At 41.7% G+C, this 26,993-nt stretch overlaps 2 protein-coding genes across 2 annotated transcripts in view; one reads left to right on the plus strand and one right to left on the minus strand.

The window, feature by feature from the left end:
• Positions 1–1,258, minus strand: part of USP42 (ubiquitin specific peptidase 42) — a 71,926-nt gene extending 70,668 nt beyond the window's left edge. The window contains exon 1 of the mRNA XM_072836959.1: positions 1,129–1,258. The gene's annotated coding sequence lies outside the window, so the exon portion shown is untranslated. The remainder of the gene's footprint in view (positions 1–1,128) is intronic.
• Positions 1,259–5,553: 4,295 nt separating this feature from the next.
• EIF2AK1 (eukaryotic translation initiation factor 2 alpha kinase 1) overlaps positions 5,554–26,993 on the plus strand; it is a 32,711-nt gene continuing 11,271 nt past the window's right edge. The window contains exons 1-10 of the mRNA XM_072836978.1: positions 5,554–5,775; positions 12,613–12,771; positions 16,175–16,308; positions 17,452–17,489; positions 18,719–18,818; positions 19,350–19,430; positions 20,300–20,399; positions 20,943–21,000; positions 21,886–22,207; positions 23,399–23,510. Of these exons, the coding sequence (XP_072693079.1) occupies positions 5,658–5,775; positions 12,613–12,771; positions 16,175–16,308; positions 17,452–17,489; positions 18,719–18,818; positions 19,350–19,430; positions 20,300–20,399; positions 20,943–21,000; positions 21,886–22,207; positions 23,399–23,510 (1,222 nt within the window). The 5' untranslated portion in view covers positions 5,554–5,657. The remainder of the gene's footprint in view (positions 5,776–12,612; positions 12,772–16,174; positions 16,309–17,451; positions 17,490–18,718; positions 18,819–19,349; positions 19,431–20,299; positions 20,400–20,942; positions 21,001–21,885; positions 22,208–23,398; positions 23,511–26,993) is intronic.

Here is a 26,993-nt window from a genome sequence, read left to right on the forward strand (position 1 = left end):
TCCTACTGGTTCCTAACCACTCCCACAACAGCTCTGAATAGGCCAGTTGAGGAACACCATGAAACAAACTGAAAAGAAGAAGAGGAGGAGGAGGAGGAGGAGGAGGAGGAGGAAGAATAGACCTACTTTAAGGGGGAGGGTTCTCAAAGAGCCAGAGAAAAAAGTAAGTTGCAGGTCGATATGTAAAGTTGCATCTTGTAGGGCAATAAGAACACAAATCCTGGGATCCCTGGGTGGCTCAGCGGTTGAGTACCAGCCTTCAGCCCAGGGCATGATCTTGGAGTCCCGGGATCAAGTCCCATATTGGGCTCCCTGCATGGAGCCTGCTTCTTTCTCTGCCTATGTCTCTGCCTCTCCCTGTGTGTCTCTCATGAATGAATAAATAAAATCTTAAAAAAAAACCCTACAAATCCTAAATAATATGTATTTTCTGTAGGGGTATGTGTATGTATATACGAACATAACTACATATGTATATATATGTACGTATACGTATAAAATATTTATATATTTTGGGGCATCTGGCTGGCCCAGTCAGTGGAGTATGTGGCTCTTGATCTGAGGATTGTGAGTTGGAGCCCCACATTGGGTTTAGAGATTACTTAAAAAATCTTGGGATGCCTGGGTGGCTCAGAAGTTAGGCGTTTGCCTTCAGCTCAGGTCATGATTCCCGGGTCCCTGCTAAGTGTGGAGTCTGCTTCTTCCTCTCTCTCTCTCTGCCGCTCACCTACTTGTGTTCTCTCTCTCTCAAATAAATAAATAAATAAATAAATAAATAAAACCTTAGAAAAAAATCTTTAAAATAAATAAATAAATTTTTATAGGCTGGAGTTGCATAGTATATAAATAAATATATTTATTGAGGTTTGTGTGTATATAAATACAATCATATGTATATATGCACATATAAGCACATGTATTCCTATGTATAATAAAAGTATATTTCGTGTATTTACATATATGTATATATAGTTATATGTACCCACACATATATCCTCACATTATTACTTAGAGTCTGTGTTTTACCACCTTACGATATGGTATTTTGTGTATTGATCCGCAACCTATATATACACGTGTGTGCTAATCAATATAAATACCAGGATGCTGGACAGATAAACTGCTTACTTCTTGGGGGGAAGACCGAGATTGGCTGTGATCATCAGGCGGAGCTTCAGACCTTGTCGAAGACCGCCCAGAGGGGCGTCCAGTGGCGCAGGCTGGGGTCCCCCCCTCGGGGCGTGGCAGGAACCCAATGTCCACGCCCCACAGGCCAGCGCCCCAGGACCAAGTCCACCAGCGCGCCTGCGCCAGGGGTACGCCCGCGCCGGGCCAGTCCATCCCCTCCTCCTGGGAAGAGGAGGGGAGGAGCCTCAGGCAGGGCCGGCCCCCCGCCAGCCGCGCGCGGGAGGCTGGGGCGGGTCTTCCGCCTCGCGAGGAGATACTTCCGGATCCGGTGGCGAAAGGCGCGCGTTCGGATTTAGAAAGCCCTTCGCTGCCGGGTCCTTTGGCGGCGGCCGGGGCGCGCGGTCGGAGGTGCTGGGAGGTAGCTGCGGGACTCGGGAGCGCGTGGCGGAGGGCGGCTCGGCAGAGGGCTCGGGCCCCGGGCGTGGTGGCGAGCAGCCAGGTTGGATATCCCAGTAAAGGGAACGGCTTGTGGACCAAGAGTAGGATGTTGGAGGATGCTTGTGGAGCTCACCCCGGTTAACCATTGGAAAGAGAAGCCGAAACCATCAGAAAATCGTACTTTAAAGCGGGAGAATAAAGGGTGTCGGAGGCAGACACTCCCACCAGCCTCAGACTTAACTCTGATTTGGAAGGTCACGCTCAGCGCATGCAAGCTAGAGTCCAGTCTCCTAAGAGCCAAGACCAAAGGATCGGACCTAATCAAAGAAGATAACGCTGCTGACTGTTAAAACGAGCTGGCCATACATATATCAACGGGTTTAATCCTTACCGCGATCCCGTAAGGTTGGGTGGTAGTAGAATCTTCTCGACCAAGAAGCTGAGACACAGGTTAAAGACTGTGTTTAAAATCACAGCTACTAGTGGCAGAAGTCCCTGTAAAAAAACTGGATACAGAGGCGGTTTTTCAGGTTGTCTGGAATATTGACCTATTGGAGACGCCTAATTTCCCCTTCAGTTAGGGGAATGGCTGGATTAACTATGGAATACCCAGTTATGGAATACTGTTGTACGAACATTGGAAATTCCCCAGGACGTATTTTGGAGTGGAGAACAAAATGCATGTTGCAGAACAATACCATAAATAAATAAGAAAATTTAAAAAAAGCTGTTGTAAAAAAAAAAAAAGTAGAGAGCAGTGAAAGGTGATATGTGAAAAACGTCCTGGTTGCCCAAATACAACAGGTAGTGCAACTTCAGGCAAGGTGTTTATTGAAAAGCTCTTTTTACATCTATGTTCTCAACTATAAAATAGGATAATTACAGCACCTAGCTTGTAAATTTGTATTGAGGATTGAATGAATTAATATTTGTGAAAGCACTTAGAACAGGTGACAGAGGGGCATCTGGGTGGCTCAGATGGTTGAGCAGGGGTTGGGCGTCTGCCTTCTGCCTTCAGCTCGGGTCATGATCCTGGAGTTCTGGGATTGAGCCCCATATAGAGATCCCTGCTTGGCAGGGGAGCCTGCTTCTCCCTCTGCTCCTCACCCCACTCATGCTCGCTTACTCTCTCTCTCAAATAAATAAAGTCTTAAAAAAAAAAAAAGAACAGGTGAGGGAGCTGACTAGTACTCGGCAAATATCAGCAATTATTATTTTATTATGATTACTATCATAAAACCTTCTGCAACTTATGCTGTTGTTTTCAATGTTCATGATAAGACATGAGGACATACACATAATATACCTATCTTTGGGCACATGTAGAAATACCCAAAGGGAACCTCAATGGAAATTAAATTAATGGATCTTGTGTATGCACCATGTGACTTTACTCAGTATCACTAAGTAGGTCTTTTTTCTTTTTAAAGATTTTTTATTTTATTTATTCATAGAGACACAGAAAGAGAGAGGCAGAGACACAGGCAGAGGGAGAAGCAGGCTCCATGCAGGGAGCCTGACGTGGGACTCGATCCCAGGTCTCCAGGATCACGCCCCGGGCTGCAGGCGGCACTAAACCACTGCACCACCGGGGCTGCCCACTAAGTAGGTCTTTAGTGATGTATGATAGCTTCTTTTCCTCCACATCCTCACCTACACTTGGTGTGAAAGATTAACTTTGAAAATATAATAGTTTGACATCTTAAACTATTTCACTGTTTAATTTGCATTACCTGTACGTAGAGAAATTTGTGCATCTTTTCCTGTTTATTGGCCATTTGGGGTCCTTTCCAGTTAACTCCATGTTTAATATTGCATGTTTATACGCTATATCATGTTTCTATTTTTAATTAATTTGTGGACAGCCTAGATATAGTCTGGTTATGGAATAAGGTTGACTCTCACATTTTAGGCATGGACAAGTGGGTGGATTATATGCTACTTGAATGAAGAGAGGTAGTAGAAAACAAATTTTAGGGGGAATATTGTGAGTTTGCTTTCAGAAATTTGAGATGCTTTTGAGTTCATTCAAGAGAACAAGTCTGTGCTACAGAGATACATTTGGGAGTTGTCAGCTTAGAGATACTATGTAAAGTGATAGCAATGCATGTGGTTATCTCCTGAGAGAATTTGGAGTGACATGACAAGAACGCTACAGAATTATGCATTTGGAGGAGAATCCAGAAAGGAATCCTAAGATGAAGGGTCAGCAAAATAGAGAAAAACTAGAATTGTGTGATACCATGAAAGCCAAGAGAGAAATATGCTCTTCCCCCACTCTCACCCTCAAGTTTTGTAATGGTTGCATAAAGTTTCACTGCATGGGTGTATCCCAACTGCTCTTCTTTTTGGGAATTTGGATTTATTCCAGTGCTTTTCTATTATAAACTACACTTTGATGAACACTCTTATAGATTTACCTTTTTTCATCATTCTGATTATTTCCATTGTATATATTCCTGTATATGGATTAAAGAGTATGACTATTTGAAAATTTTCACTATAAGCTGAGTATTGTCTTCTAGAAATGTTGCCTTCATTTATATTTCCATGTGAATGGGTTTGCTGTTTTCTCCATTCTGGTGGTGGTGGAAAGTGGAGAACTGGATATTGCATACTATTGTTTTTATTGGTTGCAAAGTGTACCATTGCATGGATGTTTATAATTTACTGAATTATATTGTCTTTTTGTTTTGGGTATTATATAACTTGTGTTGCAATTAATAGTTTTAGCTGAATACTTTTGCTTATTCTTAACCTGTTCTTTAGAATAAATTACTGAAAGAATTGATGAGTCAAAAGTATTTTCATTTTTAAAGTTGTGGATACATATAGAGAAACCACCCTCCATAGAGCCTGTATTCTTCCCATCAACAGAGCAGGTGAAGAGGCATCCCTAATCTTTGGATGAACCATTCCAAATTGCTTCTATCAGGCTGAACTCATCCCGTATGATTTTATAAGAAAACTTTATTCAGGGATCCCTGGGTGGCGCAGCGGTTTGGCGCCTGCCTTTGGCCCAGGGCGCGATCCTGGAGACCCGGGATCGAATCCCACGTCGGGCTCCCGGTACATGGAGCCTGCTTCTCCCTCTGCCTGTGTCTCTGCGCCTCTCTCTCTCTCTCTCTGTGGCTATCATAAATAAATAAAAAATTAAAAAAAAAAAAAAAAAGAAAACTTTATTCAAATAAAATTAAGCAATACCACTTTTGCACATGCCACTGGGGTTGAGACGCAAAATCTGAAAGGCTTTTTATTCCAGCTGTATTATCGGATCTAGAATCTAAGAATTATTTCTAACAGCATTGTGTTGGTAACCAAGTAATCAGAGATGTTTCCAGAGGGCAGAGGATTTTTTGAAGCCAAGGGCTCCAAATCATAGTCGATGCAGTGTGGCCATGGGATCACTTGGTCTCAGGTTTGAAATCATTTCAATAGAAAGTTCAGTCTTAAAAGCAGCGAATTTCTGTTAGGTTGGATTCACTTTGGAACCGGAGTGGTATTACACATTTTGTAGTGTTTTAACGGTTGACTAAAATAGGTTCAGTTCTTGTTGAGATAGGTCTTGTAGATGCTTTTATTGCTTTTTTTGTTTTTCCTTTTTTGAAAAACAAGTGACAGTCACCGTTGCATCTGCAGAGAGCATCTATTTGGATGAGAATCTGTAGACACGGGCTTCTTACATGAGCATCCAAGTCTTAGCATGAGATGTGATCGCTCTGACCCCTGTTGTGCGGGTGCTGATGTCTCGAGAGCGACCGGGACCGTAGGTTCAGGCCCCCGCGGGCGTGGCGCGCATCCCGGGCCCGCACCCGGACCGCCGCGGGCCACAGAGGACCAGCCCACCAGCGCGCCTGCGCCGAGGGGCGCACCGCGCGGGATCCGCCCTCTCTCCCTCTGCCCCGTCCTGGGAGAGGGAGAAAGGGCGGGGCCTACGGCAGGGCCCGCCTCCGCCAGCGGCGCGCGGGAGGCCGGGGCGGGTCTTCCGCTGCGCGAGGGGCTACTTCCGGATCCGGTGGCGGGCGCCGCTGGTTTCGAGAGAGGCGTCGCTGGGCTGGTAGTCTGGCAGGCTGGCGGGCTGGCGGCGGGCAATGCTGGGGGGCAGCTCCGGTGCCCGAGAGCGCGAGGCGGAGGGCGACGGGGCGGAGGCTGTGCCTGCGCCTCCTGCCATCGAGTTCCCGGCCGACGGCTCGGACCCCAAGTATGATGGTGAGGGACCTGGAATGCCGCGACCGCCCTCCCCTTGCACCCGTCTACCTTCATTCCCGGGCGGGCAGGGCGGCTGTGAGCTTGGGGCGAATTCGGCTGGATCCGGACACGAGTGCAGTGCGAGGGGGAGATGCGGGAGGGCGGTCTGGGTAAGGTAGACATTTATTGAAGAGTGTCGCGACCCACTCGTTTGTTTACGGTTCTGTTCCGTGGTTTCCTCTTTGCCGACTCGGCTCCGGACGTGCTAAGATTAACCTCAGGCTGCTTTCCAGCTCGCGAGCGTTGTGGTTTTTGTTAGGTGACGAGAATGAGCTTTGTACTACTAGAAGGGGACTTTGCAGACTTATACACTCAACAGTTCGGGTTAAGCGTTTTAATTTGTAGCTTCTCTTTTGATGCAGTGATGAGGGAGTTAGAGACCTCTCATAGTGGGGCGCTATGGAAATCATCCGTGTGTGTGTGTGTTTGTGTGTGTTTAAGATTTTCTTTATTCATCCATGAGAGAGACACACAGAGAGAGGCAGAGACATAGGCAGAGGGAGAAGCAGGCTCCCTGCAGGGAGCCTGATGGGGGACTCCATCCCAGGACCCTGGGATCACCACCTGAGCCAAAGGCAGACGCTCAACCACTGAGCAGCAGAGTCGTCCCATCCTTTTGTTTGTTTGTTTGTTTTTTAAGATTTTATTTATTCATAAGAGACACAGGCAGAGGGAGAAGCAGGCTCCATGCAGGGAGCCCGACGTGGGACTCGATCCCAGGACTCCAGGATCATGCCCTGGGCTGAAGGCAGGCGCTAAACCGCTGAGCCACCCAGGGATCCCGTCTTTTGGGTTTTAAGAAAAGAAATGCCCAAGGTTTTTTGTTTGTTTGTTTGTTTGCTTTTTTTTTTTTTTTTTTTTTTTTGAGGCTTTTGGTTACTAGGAGATACGGAGTTAAGTCAGGCAAGTTATTCTGCATAAAGTGAGGGATACCTAAAACATTGACTCTAACCAGAGTATCCAGGATTTTATTGAAAGTTCATAGATCTTTAATTAATCAGTCGTTTGGGCAGTTTAAAAAATATTTATTTGAGAGAGAGAGCAGAGGAGGGGCAGAAGGAGACAGAGAAGCAGGCTCTTGATTGAGCAGGGAGTCCCACTCCGGACTTGATCCCAGGACCCTGAGATCATGACCTGAGCAGAAGGTAGGCGCCCAACTGGCTGAGCCACCCAGGTGTTCCATGTTTTGGCAGTTTTTAAAACTAAACTGTGCTATGAAGAATGAATAACGATTCACGGAGGTTTTTACTTTATGGTAGTTTGCATAGGATGATTACAGGGAATACACTCAGTTGCAGCATGAAACAAATATTAACATGTTGCGATGGATTAGAAAGGGCAAGGGATTGAAAAGATTAATTTATTCCTTAAGTCCTTCGATCTTCACCGCTAATACTGTCTATAATTCTTCACTCTACAGGGAAGCAAAAACAGACTGGTGGTAATTTAAGTAGGTCATTGACAGAGGACAGGTTTAAGGGAACTTTTTTTTAACGAACTGATTTTTTCACATGAAACCCGGTGTACTGTGGCAGCTCAATAATATGGGAAGTGTTATATCAAAGGAAAAGCCCCAGCTGTAAACATGCAAGTCTGTCTTTGCTGTAACATTATGATAAGGCTTTCTGCAAAGGAAAGATTATTCTTGAAGGGAGTGATCTAGATAAGCTTTGAAAAATGTCCTTTTACGAGGTTACAAATAATACTCTTGTGTTTACATATTACCTTTTCTTCAAAGAGGCCTGGAATACCCAGACATTTATCTTTTTTTTCTTTTTATAATTTATCTTTTTATGTGAAAAAAAATGTAGTTTCATTTTTAGTAGATGTAGAAACAGTGGTTACCTGATTTCTCGAAGGTCATCTGAATGATGTGAGGGGGTTACTTTGCCAGTTTATTTTAGAGTCAAAATTCAAAGCCTAGATATAACTCTAAAACCTGTGTTTGTCAGTCTATTACGTAGGGACTAACTTTGATCAGAGTTCCTGTATGTTCTTTTCCCGCTATGGAATAGCAGGTAGCAGCAGGAGAGCAACAGTAAGCCCATTGCCAGGCTCATTTTTTTTTTTTTCCTTTTATCTGATAGGAGTTTTTCAGAATTTTTAAAAGATTTTATTTTTCATGAGAGACACAGAGACATAGGCAGAGGGAGAAGCAGGCTCCCCGTGGGGAGCCTGATGGTGGTACTTGATTCCAGGACCCCAGAATCACGACCTGAGCCAAAGGCAGATGCTCAACCACTGAGCCACCCAGGCATCCCTGAGTTTTTCAGAATTTTTACCTCAGAGTAGTCCTCCACATTCCTCCCTTATGTAATGTTGGACCATTTATTTGGATCATACTTTCCTGAGAAGCTTGAAGTAGGTGATCCCTTTCCTTTTTGTCTCCTCCCCTCCTAATTGGCAGAAATGTCGATCTCTTACTTCACCTAGGATCTCATCAAGTTTTTTCTTTTATGAGAGGGCCTGACCTCGTCTTTCTTATTAGCCACTTTGCTCTTCCTCTTCTACTTGATCAGGACTGAATGGGAAGCACTCTGCTTCAGACTTCATTTCCGAAGTTTTATGTCTTCCTGCGTTTGAGTGTTTGTCCACTGCTCTTTTGTAAAGATGCCATTTTTTTGGTTTAGTTGGTTCATTTGACTCTGGTCATTCTTTTTGTTTGTTTGTTTTCTTACTAAAAAGTAGGATTTTCTCGTTGTAGAACATAGGAAAGTATGAGCATAGAAAAGCAGAAAACCCTCCAAACCTTAATGTCACCACTGTTGACAATTCAGTGTGTTAAAAAACTTTTTTTCACATTACAAAGTATGTTGAAATTATAGAAAAGCCTGAAGAAGCAAATTTAAAAACCACAATCTCATCGCCCAGAGATTACTGTTTACATTTTGACATACCTAGCAAAAATTTCTTTGCTGAGTTTTGCATTTAAAACTTTGTCAGAGATATCATAAATGGATTAAAAATTTCTGAGTTTGTCCAAATAAGATAAAAATTTAGAAATATCATTTGAAAAATTTAAAATAAATAAAGGAAAAAGAGGGGAAAGTCACCTGTACTCACATCCCAGAGGACTCACTGCTAACAATTTGGTGTATTCATTTACTATTATTAATGAGAATTGCTGTAAGCCAGGTAAATGCCTAGATACTAAGGATCATACAGGCAGATTGTAAAACAACATATTCATTAATTTCATTTGTTGTACAAATTCTGTTGATACATTATCGGAAACAGAGAGGGCAGAGAGTTGCTGTTTTATTCTTTGTATTGTCTGTACATTTATGTAGCTATGGAATAAATGTATTTTTAAATTGTGAGCATAGTAGTATGATAAACCTTTTATGTTTTATTATTTTTAAAAGATTTTATTTATTTGAGAGACAGTGAGAGAGAAAGAGAGCACAGTGGGGTGAGGGGCAGAGGGAGAAACAAACACTCCACTGAGCAGGGAATTGGATGTGCAATTCTGGAATCATGACCTGAGCCAAAGGCAGACACTTAACTGACTGAGCCACTGAGGCACCATATGTTCTGTATTTTTTTATTTTATTTTATTTTATTTTATTTTATTTTATTTTATTTTATTTATTTTATTTTATTTTTTAAAGATTTTATTTATTCATGAGACACACAGAGAGAGAGAGAAAGAGAGGCAGAGACACAGGCAGAGGGAGAAGCAGGCTCCATGCACGGAGCCCGACGTGGGACTCGATTCGGGGTCTCCAGGATCTGGGCCTAGGCTGAAGGCGGCACTAAACCACTGAGCCACCCGGGCTGTCCATGTTCTGCTTTTTATTTTTATTTTTTATTTTTTACTTCTTTTTAAAGATTTTATTTATTTATTCATGAAGGACACAGAGGAGAGAGACAGAGGCAGAGACATAGGCAGAGGAAGAAGCAGGCTCTGTGCAGGGAGCCTGATGCGGGACTTGATCCCGGGTCTCCAGGATCACACGGGCCGAAGGCAGGCATTAAAGTGCTGAGCCACTCAGGGATTCCCACCCATGTTCTGCTTTTTAAATGTGATGTTATATTAACATTTTCTTGTGATAAATTAGCCTTCAAAAACATTAAGACCATTACATTCTGTATTATCATTTTAGTCTTTGCCTTTTTGGAAAATAGATTTCTCTTTTTTTTATCATTAGAAATAATGTTGGGTTTGACATCTGTATACAAAAATCTTTGTTGATATCTGATTATTTCCTTAGACTACATTTATAGAAATAGGATTTGTTGGATTAAATAAAGTTAAAAAGTTTTGATATATTTTGGTAAAATGATGACAAGAGAGGTGGTGTTGGTTTATATGAAGGTATCTCGCCTCACCTTCATTAGTATTACTGTTTTATAGCTTGCTTCTTTGACTTGATAAGACTATTCATGATTATCTTTTTATTTATTTATTTATTTATTTTTATGATTATCTTTTTATACACCATTTCCAATAGCTGCATAATCTGTTATACGTATATAATTTAGCAACTTTTCAGTATTCTTTTTTTTTTTTTTTTTTTTTTTTTAATTTATGATAGTCACAGAGAGAGAGAGAGAGAGAGAGAGAGAGGCAGAGACACAGGCAGAGGGAGAAGCAGGCTCCATGCACCAGGAGCCCGACGTGGGATTCGATCCCGGTCTCCAGGATCGCGCCCTGGGCCAAAGGCAGGCGCCAAACCGCTGAGCCACCCAGGGATCCCCAACTTTTCAGTATTCTAAACAGTGTTATGCTAAACATCTTACATATATATATGTTGTGCTTTATTTTCTTGTATTTTCAAAAACTAGACGTGCTGAGTCAAAAGTTTGCATATTGTGAATTTTATGATATATTTATTGCCAAAGGTTGCAGACACCTTTACCCCACTGTGATTGAAAATGTCTGCTTTTCTGTGTTCATAACAATACCATGTATCCCAGGCTTCAAATGGTTACCAGTCTGATGGCAAATTTTGGTAGCATAGTTATTTTAATACATATATGTCACTAGTTACTAGTTATGTTAAGCCTATTTGAGTTTTAATTATGCTTCATTTTATTGTAAGAACTCTATAAATATTACTATCTTTTCTTAGATCTATGTGCAATATTTGAATTTTTATTTATTTATTTATTTATTTATTTAGTTAGTTAGTTAGTTAGTTAGTCAGTCAGTCATGAGAGACACACACAGAGAGAGAGGCAGAGATACCGGCAGAGGGAGAAGCGGGCTCCATGCAGGGAGCCCGATGTGGGACTTGATCCTGGCACTCCAGGACCACACCCTGGGCTGAAGGCTGCACTAAACTGCTGAGCCACCTGGGCTGCCCCAATATTTCAATTTGTGATTCATATTTTAACTTTATTTTTTAATTAAAAAATCTTTTTAATTTATTTGACAGAGAGAGAGAGAACACAAGCAGGGAGAGTGTCAATCAGAGGGAGAGGGAGATGCAGAGCCCCCACTGAGCAGAGTCTGGTGTGGGGCTTGATCCCAGGACCCTGAGATCATGACCTGAACCTAAGGCAGACACTTAAACAACTGAGTCACCCAGAGGCCCCTATATTTTAATTTTAAGATGTCTTTACATAGAGAAGTTATTACACGGGCACATTTTTCATTCTTTCCTGTCCCCACACTCAGTAAGTTTTCATTTAAAATGAATAGCACATCTGCATATATGGAAGGTTTTGGTCACCTTGTAAGTCAGAGAGGAAATTGGTGACGAGGTCCGAATATGGAAACTTTGACTTTTCCAGGACCTTTATATAGAATATTTTATTTTATTTTAAATGGGGAGGATTCTTAGCAGATATAGGATATATGGTCCCTGTTAACTGCAGGGCATTTCCAATATAGTGAGTCCACAGCTCTGGAGAGCTTACAGTGTCTCATCTTTTCTCTAACAGCCCTCTAAGAGTTTTTATTCTTGTTCGCACCTCCATCCTCCCACTCCTAGTGTTGTGTAATTGGCTAGTACATTTCTTTCTCAGTATCTCTGGGACCTGTTCTTTCCTCCATGTTTCTGTCCTTTACCTCCTATACTAGGTTCTTGTTGCCTGTTGCGTGCTTCTTCTTGTCTACCTATTACATGTTCCAGACAGTTTTCTCAAACATGTTTCCTTCTTACTGTTACTGGCCTATTCAGTAATCCATGAAACAAACAGTAAGTGAGAACTTACAGCCTTCAGTTTGAAGTGCCAGCTTGTCCATCTGCTTCGTCTTGTGTAGTAGAAAGAGGATGGACTTGGGCATCGTTCTGCTTACAAGTTCCTTGACTGCTCTATGAGGTCAGTATCCTCATCTGTAAAGTGAGAGCGGTGACACTTACCTTCCACCGTTTTGTGAGGACCGGATGAGACTGTTTCTGTGGAACACCTGGAACACCTGGCACACACGCAGCACGTGCCCCTGATGATTCCCATGCCTCCTGCCTTACCCTCTTTCTGTTGCCAGACTTCTTTCTTCGTGCTGGTGCCTAGACTGTCCTCTCAAAGGAAGGAAGCCATCCCGTTCCCGCTAGTTCGCCTGAATGTTTATTCATTCGTTTATTTCTGACTTTGCACAAACCGTTACTACCAACTCTCACCCTCCCTCTGATGGTATCCTTCTGCTGGTCTTCCAACTTCCAGAATTCAACTCAACACTCAATTCTGGAAAGTCCATCTTGATTAACCCCACCCAGCTTAACTATTATTTCTTGTGTTTTATTTCCTTAAATGTCAGAAGTTTGTGTTTCATTAATTAAAAGATGCTGTTTTGTCATTGTGGGATATGTTTCCCATTTATAAACATTTTTTTCCTCTTTTAATTTTTAGAATCTGATGTCCCAGCAGAACTCCAAGTATTAAAAGGACCCCTACAACAGCCGACTTTCCCTTTTGCAGTTGCAAACCAACTCTTGCTCGTCTCTTTGCTGGAGCACTTGAGCCATGTGCATGAACCAAACCCGCTCCGTTCAAGACAGGTGTTTAAATGTTAGTAAGAATAACTCTTGCTAAATTAACCTTGTAAAAATTCTATGTTGTTTGATGTGGGTCTGAAAAGCAGCTGATATATAAACATTTGAAATGAGTATTAATAGTTTGTATCCCTTGAATGCATTGGGAACTCCAAAAGATTAATAACCATGAAGTTGGCTGTATTTAACGAAAAAATAGTTGTTTTGTCTCTATAACATGATCATTCATATAATTTTTGAAGATTTATCATGGTTTAGTCAGTGAGCAGCCAAATGAACATCGTAAGTATTCATTCTGAGCTAGTTCTTGACCAGAGCCTTGAACCAGCTGCAGTCTATGTTGTTGAATAGGAGACTGTTTTCATCTACAGAGTACTTCTGACACCAAATGTGTGTTTTTTTTTTCCCCCCATACTGACTAGTTTTCTGATACCAGCTGGGTGTCCTACAATTCAGTTCAATTCTGACACTGTCTACCTGAAGTTAATGTCAGATCCCACAGGCTAAGGCTCAGTCCCACAGACTGCCTTCATTTCAGATGCCGGTTGCAAGTAGTGGGTCCACCATGTCCTTAGGTTACCCATACTTGTGTCCGACCTGGCTGTAAATTGTTCACAATCAAGCGTCCACTCTTGCCCTCTCAGTTTTAATAATTTGCTGTAATAGCTCATAGTACTCAGGGAGACACTTGTGCTTCTGGATTTGTTATATAAGAGAGGATATGATGACCAATACAGGTGAACAGCCAGATAAAGAGGCACATGGGGCGAGGACCAGGGTACAGGAACTTCTGTTCCTATGGAGTTGGGTGCACCACTCTCCTGGTGTATGGAAATGCTCACCCAGAAGCTCTCTGAATCCCTTTTGAGGGGTTTTTATGGAGTCTTCATCATGGTGGCATGATCAATTATTAACTCCATCTCCAGCCCTTTTCTCCTTGGAGAATGGAGGGGTGGAGCTGAAAACTCTAAACTTCTAGTCATGGCTTGGTCTTTCTTGTGACAAGTCCCCCTTTGAAGTTCTCTTGGGGATCCCCACTCATCTCATTAGCATACAAAAAACACTGTTATTACTGGAGATTACAAGGGTCTTAGAAGTTCTTGTGTCAGGAACTAAAGTCAAAGACCAAATATTAGAACAAAAGATGCTCCTAGTACCCCCAGCCCTTGGGCAATCACAAGAATTTTAGAAACTATGTGAGTTTCAGGAAACCAGACCAAATATGTTTTTTATTATACCACAGTATTTGAAATGTTTATTTTTATTCCTGCCATATGTTACATATATGAAAAACTTGAGCATGCATAGACATGAGCAGAATTATGGATCATGTTGTTTTGGTCCAGCTCATTGAGAACATTATGGCCTCTTTAATAGCTCCAACCACAGATTCTAAGAATCTTTTACCAAAAAAGTCTTTCCAAGTCTTATTTAGTGTTAGAAATCCTCAAACGTAGAGCTACCTTTATGTGACCTTAGAGAGTAATATTTTAAAGGTAGATTGGTGTTTTGATGAAATTGATGGGACGTGGGAAATATACAAGTGTATAATACGGGTGTTCTTGTAGGTTCCAGAGCACAGGTAGCTGGGCATTATTGTATTGAGCTCATTGTATAGAAAAGCAGATTGTAATGACTTGGGTAGTAATCTGGCTCCTAATTAAAGCAAATCTGAATCTTGTTGATTTTAAGATATTTTTGGATTTCTTTGTAGGTGACTGAACTTTTATTTATTTGTTTACTTATGTAAATTATTTTACCCACTTTATTTAACCTAATTTTATATCATTAGAATTTTGTAACATATTCTTCCTAATTGTATTTTTGCTTATTCTTTTTAAAAAAGTTTTTAAAATGAATTTCAGTTAGTTAACACGTAGTGTATTATTAATTTTAGAGGTAGAGTTCTGTGATTCATCAGTCTTATACAAAACTCAGTGCTCATTACATCCTGTGCTCTCTTTAGTGACTGAACTTTTTTTTTTTTTTTTAAATTTTTTTTTTTTATTTATTTATGATAGTCACAGAGAGAGAGAGGCGCAGAGACACAGGCAGAGGGAGAAGCAGGCTCCATGCACCGGGAGCCCGATGTGGGACTCGATCCCGGGTCTCCAGGATCGCGCCCTGGGCCAAAGGCAGGCGCCAAACCCCTGCGCCACCCAGGGATCCCAGTGACTGAACTTTTAAACAAAGTATATCTAAAATGTTTTTGATGTTATTCAACTAGTGGATAATCTAATGAAGTTACCCATATAGAAAGAATATTCTTGGATTCCCTCTGGCTCCTGTGTGTTGCCTGAGCTTACTCCACAGTAACACTACCAGGACCTTGCCCATTTATAATGGGTCACTATAGTATCAGGTGCCACGTAACATCTCTATTCCTCCTTAGGAGCCTACAGAGCTCTGTGGAGGGGGGGAGTGCCAAAATGCTAACCCCACAATTAACTACTTGTATGTTGCTAACAAGTCAGAGCTAACCAGCTACTGAAGAAAGTCCTCTGACATGTTTGGCTCCTGACCAGACTAGCATGCACCAGGCTTTGACCGACAGGTCACCTAAGACCTCTGGCCTAGTGCTCAAAAAAAAAAAAAAAAAAAAAAAGAATATTCTCCATGGTATCTGTATTCCTTGAATAAATAAAAGCCAAGCACTTCTGTAGAAACTTCTTTTTCTGAGCAGCTTGGTGTTGTGACTTCAGATTTGACTTTCCCCTAGTATTTGGTCTGTGCACATCCCTTTGTACTCCTTGTTGGTTAGAGATCATCAGTCCACAGTTGAAAACAATAAGTCACTTTTGTTGTCAGTTCTAATCATGTTTTCACTGTTGCCTTTGTTCTTACTTCATTGCCTGTCAACAAAAGGTGATGTGTTTGAATGTTGGGAGACTAGTAAGTCTACATTTTTTTCTTGCCTTTTTAAAAACAGCTTTGTGCTTTACCAGCTGACCAGGCATGGTAAACAAATGACTTCTCTGTATCAAATAGGTAATTCTAGATGTGCCCCTGATCACCCAGAGTACTGAGTGTTCCTTCTGTATTGGAGGGTTAATCCCCAAATTATAATATGTATAAACATAACTCTTTTCTTACAGAGGTTTTTCTTTTTTTTTTTTTTTCAAGATTTTGTTTATTAGTGAGAGTGTGTGCGTGCATGCACACACACGATTGGGGGGAAGGGAGGGGCAGTGGGAGAGGGAGCTGCAGGCTCCCCATTGAGCAGGGAGCCCAACTTGGAGCTCCATCCCAGGACCCCAGGATCATGACCTGAGCCAAAGGCAGATGCTTAACTGACTTGAGCCATCCAGGTGCCCCACTTTTTTTTTTTTTTTTTTTAATAAAGGCTGTTGTTCTCTAGTCTCTTTAAAATTGCCATTTTATTGAAGGCCTTTCTGATTATGTCCATATTCTTTTTCTAGTGCTTTGCCAGACCTTTATCAAAATGGGGCTGCTGTCTTCTTTCACCTGTAGTGATGAGTTTAGCTCATTGAGGCTACATCACAACAGAGCTATTACTCATTTAATGAGATCTGCTAAAGAGAGAGTTCGTCAGGTAAGCACTAAAATACAAACTTTGTGTATGACAAAAGCATTTTAATTTCAGGAGAACTGTATTTTAAAGCATTATGAAATCCTAGTTATATGCAGGTTTATGAAAATGTTGACCTTAATTTGTTTATTCAACAAATATTTATTGAATGATTACTGTGTGCTAGGCTATGTTGTAGGAGCTGGGATTCAAGCAGCAAACAAAATAGACAACAGATAAAAGCACCTGCTCTCATGGAGCTTATTTTTAATTTTTTTTAGCTTATGTTCTGATGGGGGGGGCAGTCAGCAATAGAAACCTAAAAATCTATTAAAAATAAAGGGAGTGTTGCATGGTGGTAAGTGTTAAGGAGAAACATAAAGTGGAGAAGGAGCTTAGAAAACGTGTGGCAGGGTGTCCAGTTACTGAAATCAGGAGCTGCAGTTGAGAGTACGAGCCATGCTCCAATCTGGAGGAAAGCATTGTAGGCAGGACAGTCGTTCCTGGGATAGCAGTGTGCTCGGTGTGTTTGGGAAGCTGCCTGGCAGCCATATGGCTGGAGGAGAGTAAGTAGGAGGAGCGTGTGGGAAAGGTAGGGAAGTGAAGGGCATTGGGATGGGCAGATGGTGGAGGATCTTGAGACCATCATAACATCTTTGGTTTTTAACTCAGAGTCAAGTGCGAAGCTTTACAGGATTTTGAGCCAAGGAATGAGGTGTTCTGATTTATATTTTAATGGATCACTGCAACTACTGTGTTGAGAATAGACGGAGGAAATGAAAGGCCAAGGCAGGGAGACAGGTGGTCATACAGGCAAGAGGTGATGGTGACTTGGATTGGGTGGTAGCAGTGGAGGTGTGAGAAGTGGTCTATTTCTGCATATATTTTGAAGGTGAAGTCAGAATTCTTTGCTGACAGAGCTCTTTGGTAAGTTCTCAGCCTTATTAGTGGATGGTAAGAATCTAGCTTTTTTAGTAGTGATCTTTTGGCTAAGACAAACATTTTCAATTGTAAACCTCTAGGTGATATTGAAAAAGCCAGAATGTTTTTCTTTTTTAAAGTATTATTTGAATATTTGGGATTATTAATGTGACATTGAATTTTGTTAGAGTCCTCATTCCATGAAATTTGCCTAAAATGCTTTTAAAAGGAATTTTCTGGTTTTAGGATCCTTGTGAAGATAATTCTCATACCCAGAAGATCAGGTACGTGTTAGATACATCCGTGATTGTACTGAAAGAAATTAAGGTTAAGAACTGATTCTGAATTAATCAGAAATTAGTTTTGGGGTTAAAAATAATGTAGTTAGGGTAGGTTATGAAAATTTTAAAAGCTTTATTCTCAGAAATTGATTACTGCTCTAAGATTTACTTTACTTCTCGTTCCCCTCCCCCTTATGCCACTCCCCCATTCTGTGTGGATTCCATAGGCCCTGCCCCTAATTCAGAGCACTGATACCCAGTCTCTGTCAGGGGAACAACACTGAATTTTGGCTATATGTAGGAAATGCTAGTTTAAAATCTGTAATTCATTAATAGTTTATCATTTAAAAAAATTTTTTTTAAAAATTTATTTATGATAGTCACACACAGAGAGATAGAGAGAGGCAGAGACACAGGCAGAGGGAGAAACAGGCTCCATGCACCGGGAGCCCGACGTGGGATTCGATCCCGGGTGTCCAGGATCGTGCCCTGGGCCAAAGGCAGGCGCTAAACCATTGCGCCACCCAGGGATCCCTAATAGTTTATCATTAAGAATTTTTTTAAAGAATTTATGTTTTAAAGGGAGAGAGTGTGTGCACATGGAAGCCCAAACAGGGGAGGAGCAGAGGGAGAGGGAGAAGCAGACTCCCTGCTGAGATCATGCCCTGAGCTGAAGACAAATGCTTAACTGACTGAGACACCCAGGTGCCCTCTCATTAAGAAATATAAGTAAATTTATTACTGAGCTCAGCTAATCAGCATGTTAGTTATCCTTAGGACTCCTGCTTTAAAACATTGATAATTCCTGGAGAGAAAGGGGATGGGGAAACTGGGTGACGGGCATTAAGGAGGGGCATGTGATGTGATGATCACTGGATGTTATATGCAACTGATGGATTATTGGAAACTACATCTGAAACTAATGATGTACCATGTTAGCTAATTGAATTAAAATAAATAATAAAACTGATAATTTCTAATTAGATACTAATTACTGGTAGTATACTTGATTATTTGATTAGCAATCCCTTTGTCATCTGTTTTTTCCCCTTGCTCTCTTTATTACCTGTCAATTTGCTTAGCAAATAGTTTTCTTCCTAGAGAATGAAAAATTTTGACTCCTTTTCAAATCACAACTTAGTGATTAGTAAGGTTTGACAGGTTAGTGATACGGTAGGCACATGGTTCTCTCATGCTTTAAAATTGATTGGTTGTTTGTATTTCACTTTTAGATCAAGGGAAATAGCCTTTGAAGCACAGACTTCACGTTACCTAAATGAATTTGAAGAGCTTGCTGTCTTAGGCAAAGGTGGATACGGAAGAGTGTACAAGGTTGTTTTCCACAGATCCCTTTTGATCTCCTACCCTGAATAAATGTGTTTTGAGAAGCTGTTCTCATGATGACTATTTAAAGTGCTCCAAGGGAAGTTCCTAGAAAGGATGTATATTTACTTTTCCTTAAAATTTGTCATTTATAAGGAAGTGGGCAGGTTTTAACTTTTTCCTAACCATGTTGGTGGTTTAGGCAGATTTTGGAAACCACATTGATTTACTTAAAAATATATCACTAAAGAAAGTTGTACATTTGTATTTTGAGCTTCATGTGTTTTTTGTTTGTTTTTTTGTGGGGGGGGACTTTCCCATTTTTCAGACCTAGAGTCTCTAGGAGTTGGAGACTCAGTGCAGTTTGGAAGCTTCTAGTTGAACTGACTGGTCGACTTCCCTGACCATATTAAAGACCCTGGTCTTTCATTTAAATTCACCTTTTTAGCTAGTTTGGATCTTAAGCTCAGGTTGGACTAATTTGCTCCATTCAGTTGAATTTAATGGCACAAATACTTTTTCTTTTCTTCTACTTTTTAGGTCAGGAATAAATTAGATGGTCAGTATTATGCAATTAAAAAAATCCTGATTAATGGTGCAACTAAAACAGATTGTATGAAGGTATGATTTTTTTAAGTGTATTTATTTTAAGTAATTGAGTGGGTTCTTTTGAAAGAGTTATGTATGTGTGTATATTTGGCAAATATTAGGTGTTGTGGATCGCTAAGTTTACTAAGAGTGGGCTATAGAAAAGCAAACATCAAAACCAAATTTTTATTTGACTTAATTTTTAATAAAAAAATTTCTTTTTGAGAGAGCTTAAGAGAGTGAGAGTGTGAATGGGGTGCCGGGACAGCAGGAGAGAGAGACACAGAATCCCAGGTAGACTCCATGCTCAGCACAGAGTCCAATGTGGGGCTTGATCACCCAAGCTGAGATCAGGAGTTGGATGCTTAAGTGACTGAGCCACCCAGGTGCCTGTTGACTTAATTTTGAATAGACGCTTCTGACCACATTTCAGGATCATTGCTGGGGAAGTTAATCTTTAAAGAAAGTATACAATGTAGCTTGTTCGAAAAAATAGGAGCTCAGTTCAGGTTCTGGTCTTCCCCCTGACATGTTCTGTGGTCCTGGACAAATAAATGACCTAGTCTCTTGTCCTTGACATAGTGGTGACAGCAGGACTGGACTTGCTAGTAGTAGTATATGTGTGCTGAAGCAAGCTCTGGACTTACTGGAGGAATAAAATGAGAGAATGAATATAAATAGGCTCTGAAAAGTGTAAAGCATTAGATGCATATAAGTTATTTTGTTGCTGTAATAATTCCATTTGCCTCTCAGAAATATTCTGATTATTTTAATGTAGTTTAGATTCCTTGTTCAGTTGGATTTTTACCGTTTTGCTCTGGAACACGTAGCATTTTGATACCGTACACATTTAACAAGTTGTCAGTAAAAGCTGGATATAAGTGCGTTCGTTTCCTCTTTAGGTACTACGGGAAGTGAAGGTGCTGGCAGGCCTTCAGCATCCTAACATAGTAGGCTATCACACTGCTTGGATAGAACATGTTCACGTGACCCATGCACAAGGTAAGCAGTTATAGATGATATAGCTGAAGGCTTGGCCAACTGTGGCCTATCGGCCAAACCGGCCTGCCCCTGTTTTGGTGCATCCCCAAGCTGAGAGTATTTTCTTACATGTTTAAGTAGTTTAAAGAGGAATCAAAAGAATATTTTGTGAAAGCTATATGAAATCAAATTTCATGTCAGTGAATAAAGTGTGTTAGGATAGGACATAGGCTCATTCATTTGTGTATTGTCTGTGGCTGCTTTTGCACTACAACAGCTGAACTCAGTTATGGTGCATAATTCTTTGGGGCCCACAAAACCTGCAAAAGTTACTCTCGGGCCCACTATGGAAAGTTTGCTCCCCTGGCATAGTTGAACTGGTCTGTTTCTATGGTTCCTAAAATGTGCCAGGCATTTGAATGACCTTGTTATATTGCATTTTGCCCGAAAGTATTAACATTTTTAGACTTGTGGTCTCCTTTGGTGTTATTTTAGCTCTGTCTTTGATCATACATTAGAAAGCTAGGCTGCCTGAAGATGTGTTATTTTTGTTTCCTTTTGCAGATCGAATTTCTATTCAGCTGCCATCTCTGGAAGTGATCTCTGACGAGGAGGGTGACAGGTATGTGAATAGGTGTGTAGTTTGACAAGTTAGGTATAACCTGTTCCCTGCACTGAGTTTTCTTTGTCTTTTTGATCATTTTCATTAGAAAATGATAAATAATTTCTTCCTCTCAAGTGTTTCCTGCTAGTGTTTTCAATAAATGCTGCTGCTAGAGAGATTTGATACCATTTGCTTCCAGTGTTTACCAGTGAGGTATATGTAGTTTTTTTTTTTTTTAAGATTTATTTATTTATTCATGAGAGAGAGAGAGAGAGAGAGAGAGAGAGAGGCAGAGACACAGGCAGAGGGAGAAGAAGGCACCATGCAGAGAGCCTGACGTGGGACTCCATCCAGGGTCTCCAGGATCACACCCTGGGCTGCAGGCGGCGCTAAACCACTGCACCACCGGGGCTGCCCATATATGTAGGTTTGAAGGGACAGCTGAGTTATTCTTGATCTTTTTTTTTTTTTTTTAAGATTTATTTATTTGTTTATGATAGACATAGAGAGAGAGAGAGAGAGGCAGAGACACAGGAGGAGGGAGAAGCAGGCTCCATGCCGGGAGCCTGACGCGGGACTTGATCCCGGGACTCCAGGATCACGCCCTGGGCCAAAGGCAGGCGCTAAACCGCTGAGCTACCCAGGGATCCCCTCTTGACCTTTTTTTTTTTTTTTTTTTTTTTTATGATAGTCACAGAGAGAGAGAGAGAGAGAGAGGGGCAGAGACACAGGCAGAGGGAGAAGCAGGCTCCATGCACCGGGAGCCTGATGTGGGATTCGATCCTGGGTCTCCAGGATCGCGCCCTAGGCCAAAGGCAGGCGCCAAACCGCTGCGCCACCCAGGGATCCCTCTTGATCTTTTTTTACATTGATTTTTATCTTTACTGTTTTTCCCCCCTCCAGAAATCAACATGTTAAAAATGATGAAAGTAACAGCTCATCCATTATCTTCGCCGAGTTCACCTCAGGAAAAGACAAATCCTTAGGAAAATCTGGCATTGAAAATCGGAATAATAGATTGGTGAACTACAGCACCAGTTTAATCCCCAGAGACACCAGTGAATTTGAATCACCCAGTTTTCTCCAAAGAAATGGTTTGGCTGATTTGCCTTCCAGCTCAATTATTGAACATCAGCTGCCACTTAGGCATCATTCCGACTTAGAAGAGAATTTCACATCCACTGGGGAATCTTCTGAAAACTTAAGTTTGTTGGGGCAGACAGAGGTAGATCACTTTACCAGAACCTACTGATGATTTGATGCTCAAATAGTTATGATGTGGAGGACCATGCCTAGGATGTGACCTCCCCCCGTCCCCTCTATCCCTCACTCTTCATCTTTCTTTGTCAGTCTCTCCCCTCCTCGTCCCCCTGGCCTGTGGCCCTTGTGTTGGGTTTTGCCCTCCTTTACTTAATTTAATGCCTGCTAAGCCTTTTCTGGTTCTGTCTATATCTGATCATTTGTGCCCCCTGGAGTTGGAAACGTCGCTCACACATTTCTGTTGTGTGTTCGCCTCCTGCTATACAATATTTATGCATAAAGATCTTTTGTATTTTGGAACGTGACTTTAGGAGAGAGGGGAAGAGAGATCAGCAGGTCCATTTTCAGGACACTATCAATAAGGGTCACACCCATGTGCTAGTGAGACTGTCACATACTTTCACCAGTGTGGAGTCTTAGTGTTAAAAACCTTGAACGCTAACAGGGTCTCAGTATAATCTGGCATGCTGGGATTACAGAACTGTATGTGCTATCTGTATATGTGCACGCAGAACTAATTCTTACTGCGCAGGAGTATGTGGCTCTGTGCATGCACTTTTTAGGAGACAAAGCTTTGAACAGGGTCATCTGAGTACACAAGAGTTGGGTTTGAGGGACTTTTCATCAGAACCATTCTGTTACTCTGGACTACATGTGGGAAACTTTCCTTGGTGTCTAAATGAATGCACTATAGAGAGCTTAAATTTTGCTTGCCTCTTGTTTGAACAAATTATTTATGGACACAGCAAGGCCTCCAAAAATGTGCATCTACTTTGGGGTATACAGAGAGCAGTAGAGTGCCTGCCGCACAGCTGACCTCTTGATGCTGTGTCTTAGCTTTAGAAACTGGTTGTGTGGCAAGCCGACCCAGTCGTTTCAGTGCCACTGCCTTAGTGTCACATTCAGGAGCTTGTCCCATTCTGCAGCTGGGCCTCCCCCTGCCCACTCAGATTCTGACTCGCCGTTTTAGGCGTTCCTTTATTCCTCTGTCTCTTTCGCGAGACTTTGGGCTTCTCAGGCAGATGTGTGTTTGTCATCTCTTTCCTGAGCACTTAGCCCCCTGCTCTGCCTAGAGGAGGCAAGTGAGTATCTATTGACTAAATGAATAATGCGAGCAAGTCGTGCAAAGGTGGGAGCCAGCCGTGTCGTCCCCCAGGTGCAGTACCACTTGATGCTGCACATCCAGATGCAGCTGTGTGAGCTCTCCCTGTGGGACTGGATAGTGGAGAGAAACCAGCGGGGTCGGCAGTATGTGGACGAATCTGCATGTGAGTACCAGATGGATCTCTAAACACGGGGCTGGGAGGTGGAGACACAGGCGGATCTTCTGAAGTAGGAACTACCTCCAGGTGCTTTAGACTCAGGGAAAAAGTCACCTTTTTAAAACAAACAGTTGTGCTTATTTCAACATTCTCAAGAACATACAGGCATTTGGAAGTTAATTTTCTCTGAGATAGAGATATATTTATGGGTGTCTAAGCAGTAATGTGCTAGAATTTAGGTTAATGATTGGGGCAGAAAAAGAATTTTTTTTTTAAGATTCTGTTTATTCATGAGAGACACATGCACAGAGAGAGAGAGGCAGAGACACAGGCAGAGGGAGAAGCAGGCTCCATGCAGGAAGCCCGATGCAGGACTCAATCCCCGGACCCGGGATCACACCCTGAGCCAAAGGCAGACGCTCAACTGCTGAGCCACCCAGGCGTTCCAAGAATTTTTAAGGGAGAAATTTTAAATATTTTATTTTTTAAGTCTGACAATGTGATACTCTTGCAAAAAGACACCTTTGAAGAAACTCTTATAGAAGGATAGGTGGTGAAAAGTTTGTCTTTCTTAAGACCCAGATCTCCTATCTTCCCCTGTAGATCTCTAACTACAGAAATACTCTGTTAGGTTAGTAATTTTTAAAATTATTTTAACACTGGTCCTCAGCTTGTACCACACATTAGAATCACCTGGGGAGCTTTAAAAAAAGATGTTGATAAGACAGAGTAAGAGAAAACAGGTGGAGAAAGCCAACCACCATGATGTTGTCTGGGGTGACTGTGGCTGGTATTCAAGGTCAGCATCAGCAATGAAAACTCTTCATATTGTGTGACCTTGAGAAGGCGTGATGAGAAGAGCATTGTATCTCTGGGTCTTTCTCCCCAGAACCCATAATGCTAGTCTAATTGTAAAAAAACATCAGACAAATCCCAACCTAGGTACCTTCTATGAATTACCTGACCAGTGCTTCTCAAAACTGTCAGGGTCCTCATAAACAGGAAAAGTGAGGAACTGTCACAGACCGCAGACCTGACAACTAATGTAATACGATATCCTGGATGGGATCCTAGAAAAGAGAAAGGACGATAGATAAAAACTAGGGAAGCCTGAATAAATGGTGAACTTGTCTCAATCTTGGTGCATTAACTGTGACAGGTGTACTATACCAGTATAAGTGTTAATGGGAAACTGGGTGGGGTGTAAGTGGGAACCATACTATGGCCTCAGTTGTTTTTTTTTTTTTAAGATTTTATTTATTTATTCATGAGAGACAGAGAGAGGCAGAGACACAGGCAGAGGGAGAAGCAGGCTCCCTGCAGGGAGCCCAACGCGGGACTCGATCGTGGGTCCCCAGGATCATGCCCTGGGCCAAAGGCGTCGCTAAACCACTGAGCCACCCGGGCTGCCCCCCCCCTCCTTTTTTTTTAAAGGATGTTGTCAGGGACTGCACCAGGAATTTTTATATAACTGTTATGAGATAGGGCTTGATCTTTGGTAATTTTTTGGAAATTTTCTTGTTTCTAATGTGTAGCCAAAGTTGAAAATCACTATTCTGTGATCAAAACTGGTAATAAAAGTGACCTGGTTTTAAGTAAAGACTCAGCTAAATACTGATTATTAATCATTTGCTCTTCACACCCAATGACACTATAACTCTTTATTTGGTCTAAAATATAGGTCATTTAACCCACCCAAAATCTTAGCTTCCAGTGGAGGCAGAAACATAATGCCTCCTTCAGGCATCTCCTCGATGCCCCCTGCTGCTTCTCTGGTTTACTATGTAATCAAGACTTGCCATACTTTGTTCAGTTTGGTTGTGGCAAGTAATGGGTGGGGTATTTTCATTGCCCTGTAAAGTTTTATTCTTTGCTGCATGAGCATTGTAGTGCTGGCGCAGATGTCTCTATAAAAAAGAATAATGGTTTATTGAAGTCTTGTATGTAGTTGTTGATCTTTAAACTTCCATTTGGAAAGTAGGTCATGAGTCCTTCATGATATAGGAGATAAGTCTGACTTTCAGACATCCAGGACAATAAGCTTATGAAAACAGAGAGGGCAAGATAGGATACTGCTAGCATGATGCATATTTCTTTTAAAAGTATTTAAAAAGGTTTAACTTGGTAGTATTCCACCAATGTTACATACCTTCATATCTAGTACAGTTTTACAACAGTCATTCCCAGCAGTCCATGTGTGAGAGACCCAGGTTTGAATCCTGGCCCTTGCAGTCACTGGCGATAAGGTTTAGGACCATTCAGGTAACTGCTCTCAGACTGTCTCCTCTGCTGTGAAATTTGAGTGTGAGGATTGGAACACTCAGGGTAAGGGATGCATTGCCGAGGAACGGAGGAGGCTGTTCTCACCGGATCAGGTCCATATGTGGCATTGAGCCCTCGACAGAGACCCATTGTTTGGATATGGTAGGTGGTTACAGTGAGACCCCTATTATAGACGGACCAAAGGAAAGTAGTTGTTCTGGGTGACTGTGAAAGTCCCAAAGCCCTCCATCTCTGCAGCAAATGGTCACTCCAGTGTGAGGGGCATGGTAGTGGCAGTACTTATAAGTAGCCCCCCTTGTGTTTACACACACACAGACACGTGAGAGTTTTCTGTCTTCTCAAGTTCTTGGCTAAGGACTTGAGGTCCCTGAGTTACATGCTAGCTGGTGCAAAAGGAGAAGGTGGTGCATAGGTGAGCTGCATAGCAAAGTAGGCTTGTCCAGGAAGAGAAGGGAGCATGTTGTATTTACATGTTATGTATTTACGGTTTAAAATGGCTGAGGAGACAAGAGCTAGTAAGTTCTTATTATGAGAGCACCAAATTTACTTAGCTGCAAGAATTTTTTTGCTTTAGCAGTTTTAGTCCTACAAAACTTTCCTACCCCCCCCTTTTTTTTTTAAAGATTTATTTATTTATTCATGATAGACATAGGGAGAGAGAGAGAGAGAGAGAGAAAGGCAGACACACAGGCAGAGGGAGAAGCAGGCTCCATGCAGGGAGCCCGACACGAGTACGTGGGACTTGATCCCGGGACTCCAGGATCACACCCTGGGCCAAAGGCAGGCACTAAACCACTGAGCCACCCAGGGATCCCAAAACTTTTCTACCCTTAAAGTCTGTTGTATTATGTTAATAGATGAATGAAAACATTTGCTTTTTTCCCCTGTATACTTCATTTTTCATTCGTCAGTCATTTTTGGAAAATGCAGCATTCCAAATCTTCCCACATAATGGGAGCTCACTCTTTGAGCTAACATAATGTATCTTTTCTTAAAAATTTCATTATTTGTAAGTCTTTAATCCACAATAGGCTTAGGACACCAGATTTATTAGTGTTAAACCCCAGAGTGTCAGAAGTTTAAAGGAGATTTAAACCTAATTTAATCCAGCCATTTTATGCCTGAGAATGGTTTACACACTGATTAATACAGGGGCTCTGGGTGAACTTAGTGACACCAAATCTATTCACTAGGGCACTAGTTTGT

Source organism: Canis lupus, chromosome 8, assembly GCF_048164855.1.
Source record: "Canis lupus baileyi chromosome 8, mCanLup2.hap1, whole genome shotgun sequence".
NCBI lineage: Eukaryota > Metazoa > Chordata > Mammalia > Carnivora > Canidae > Canis > Canis lupus.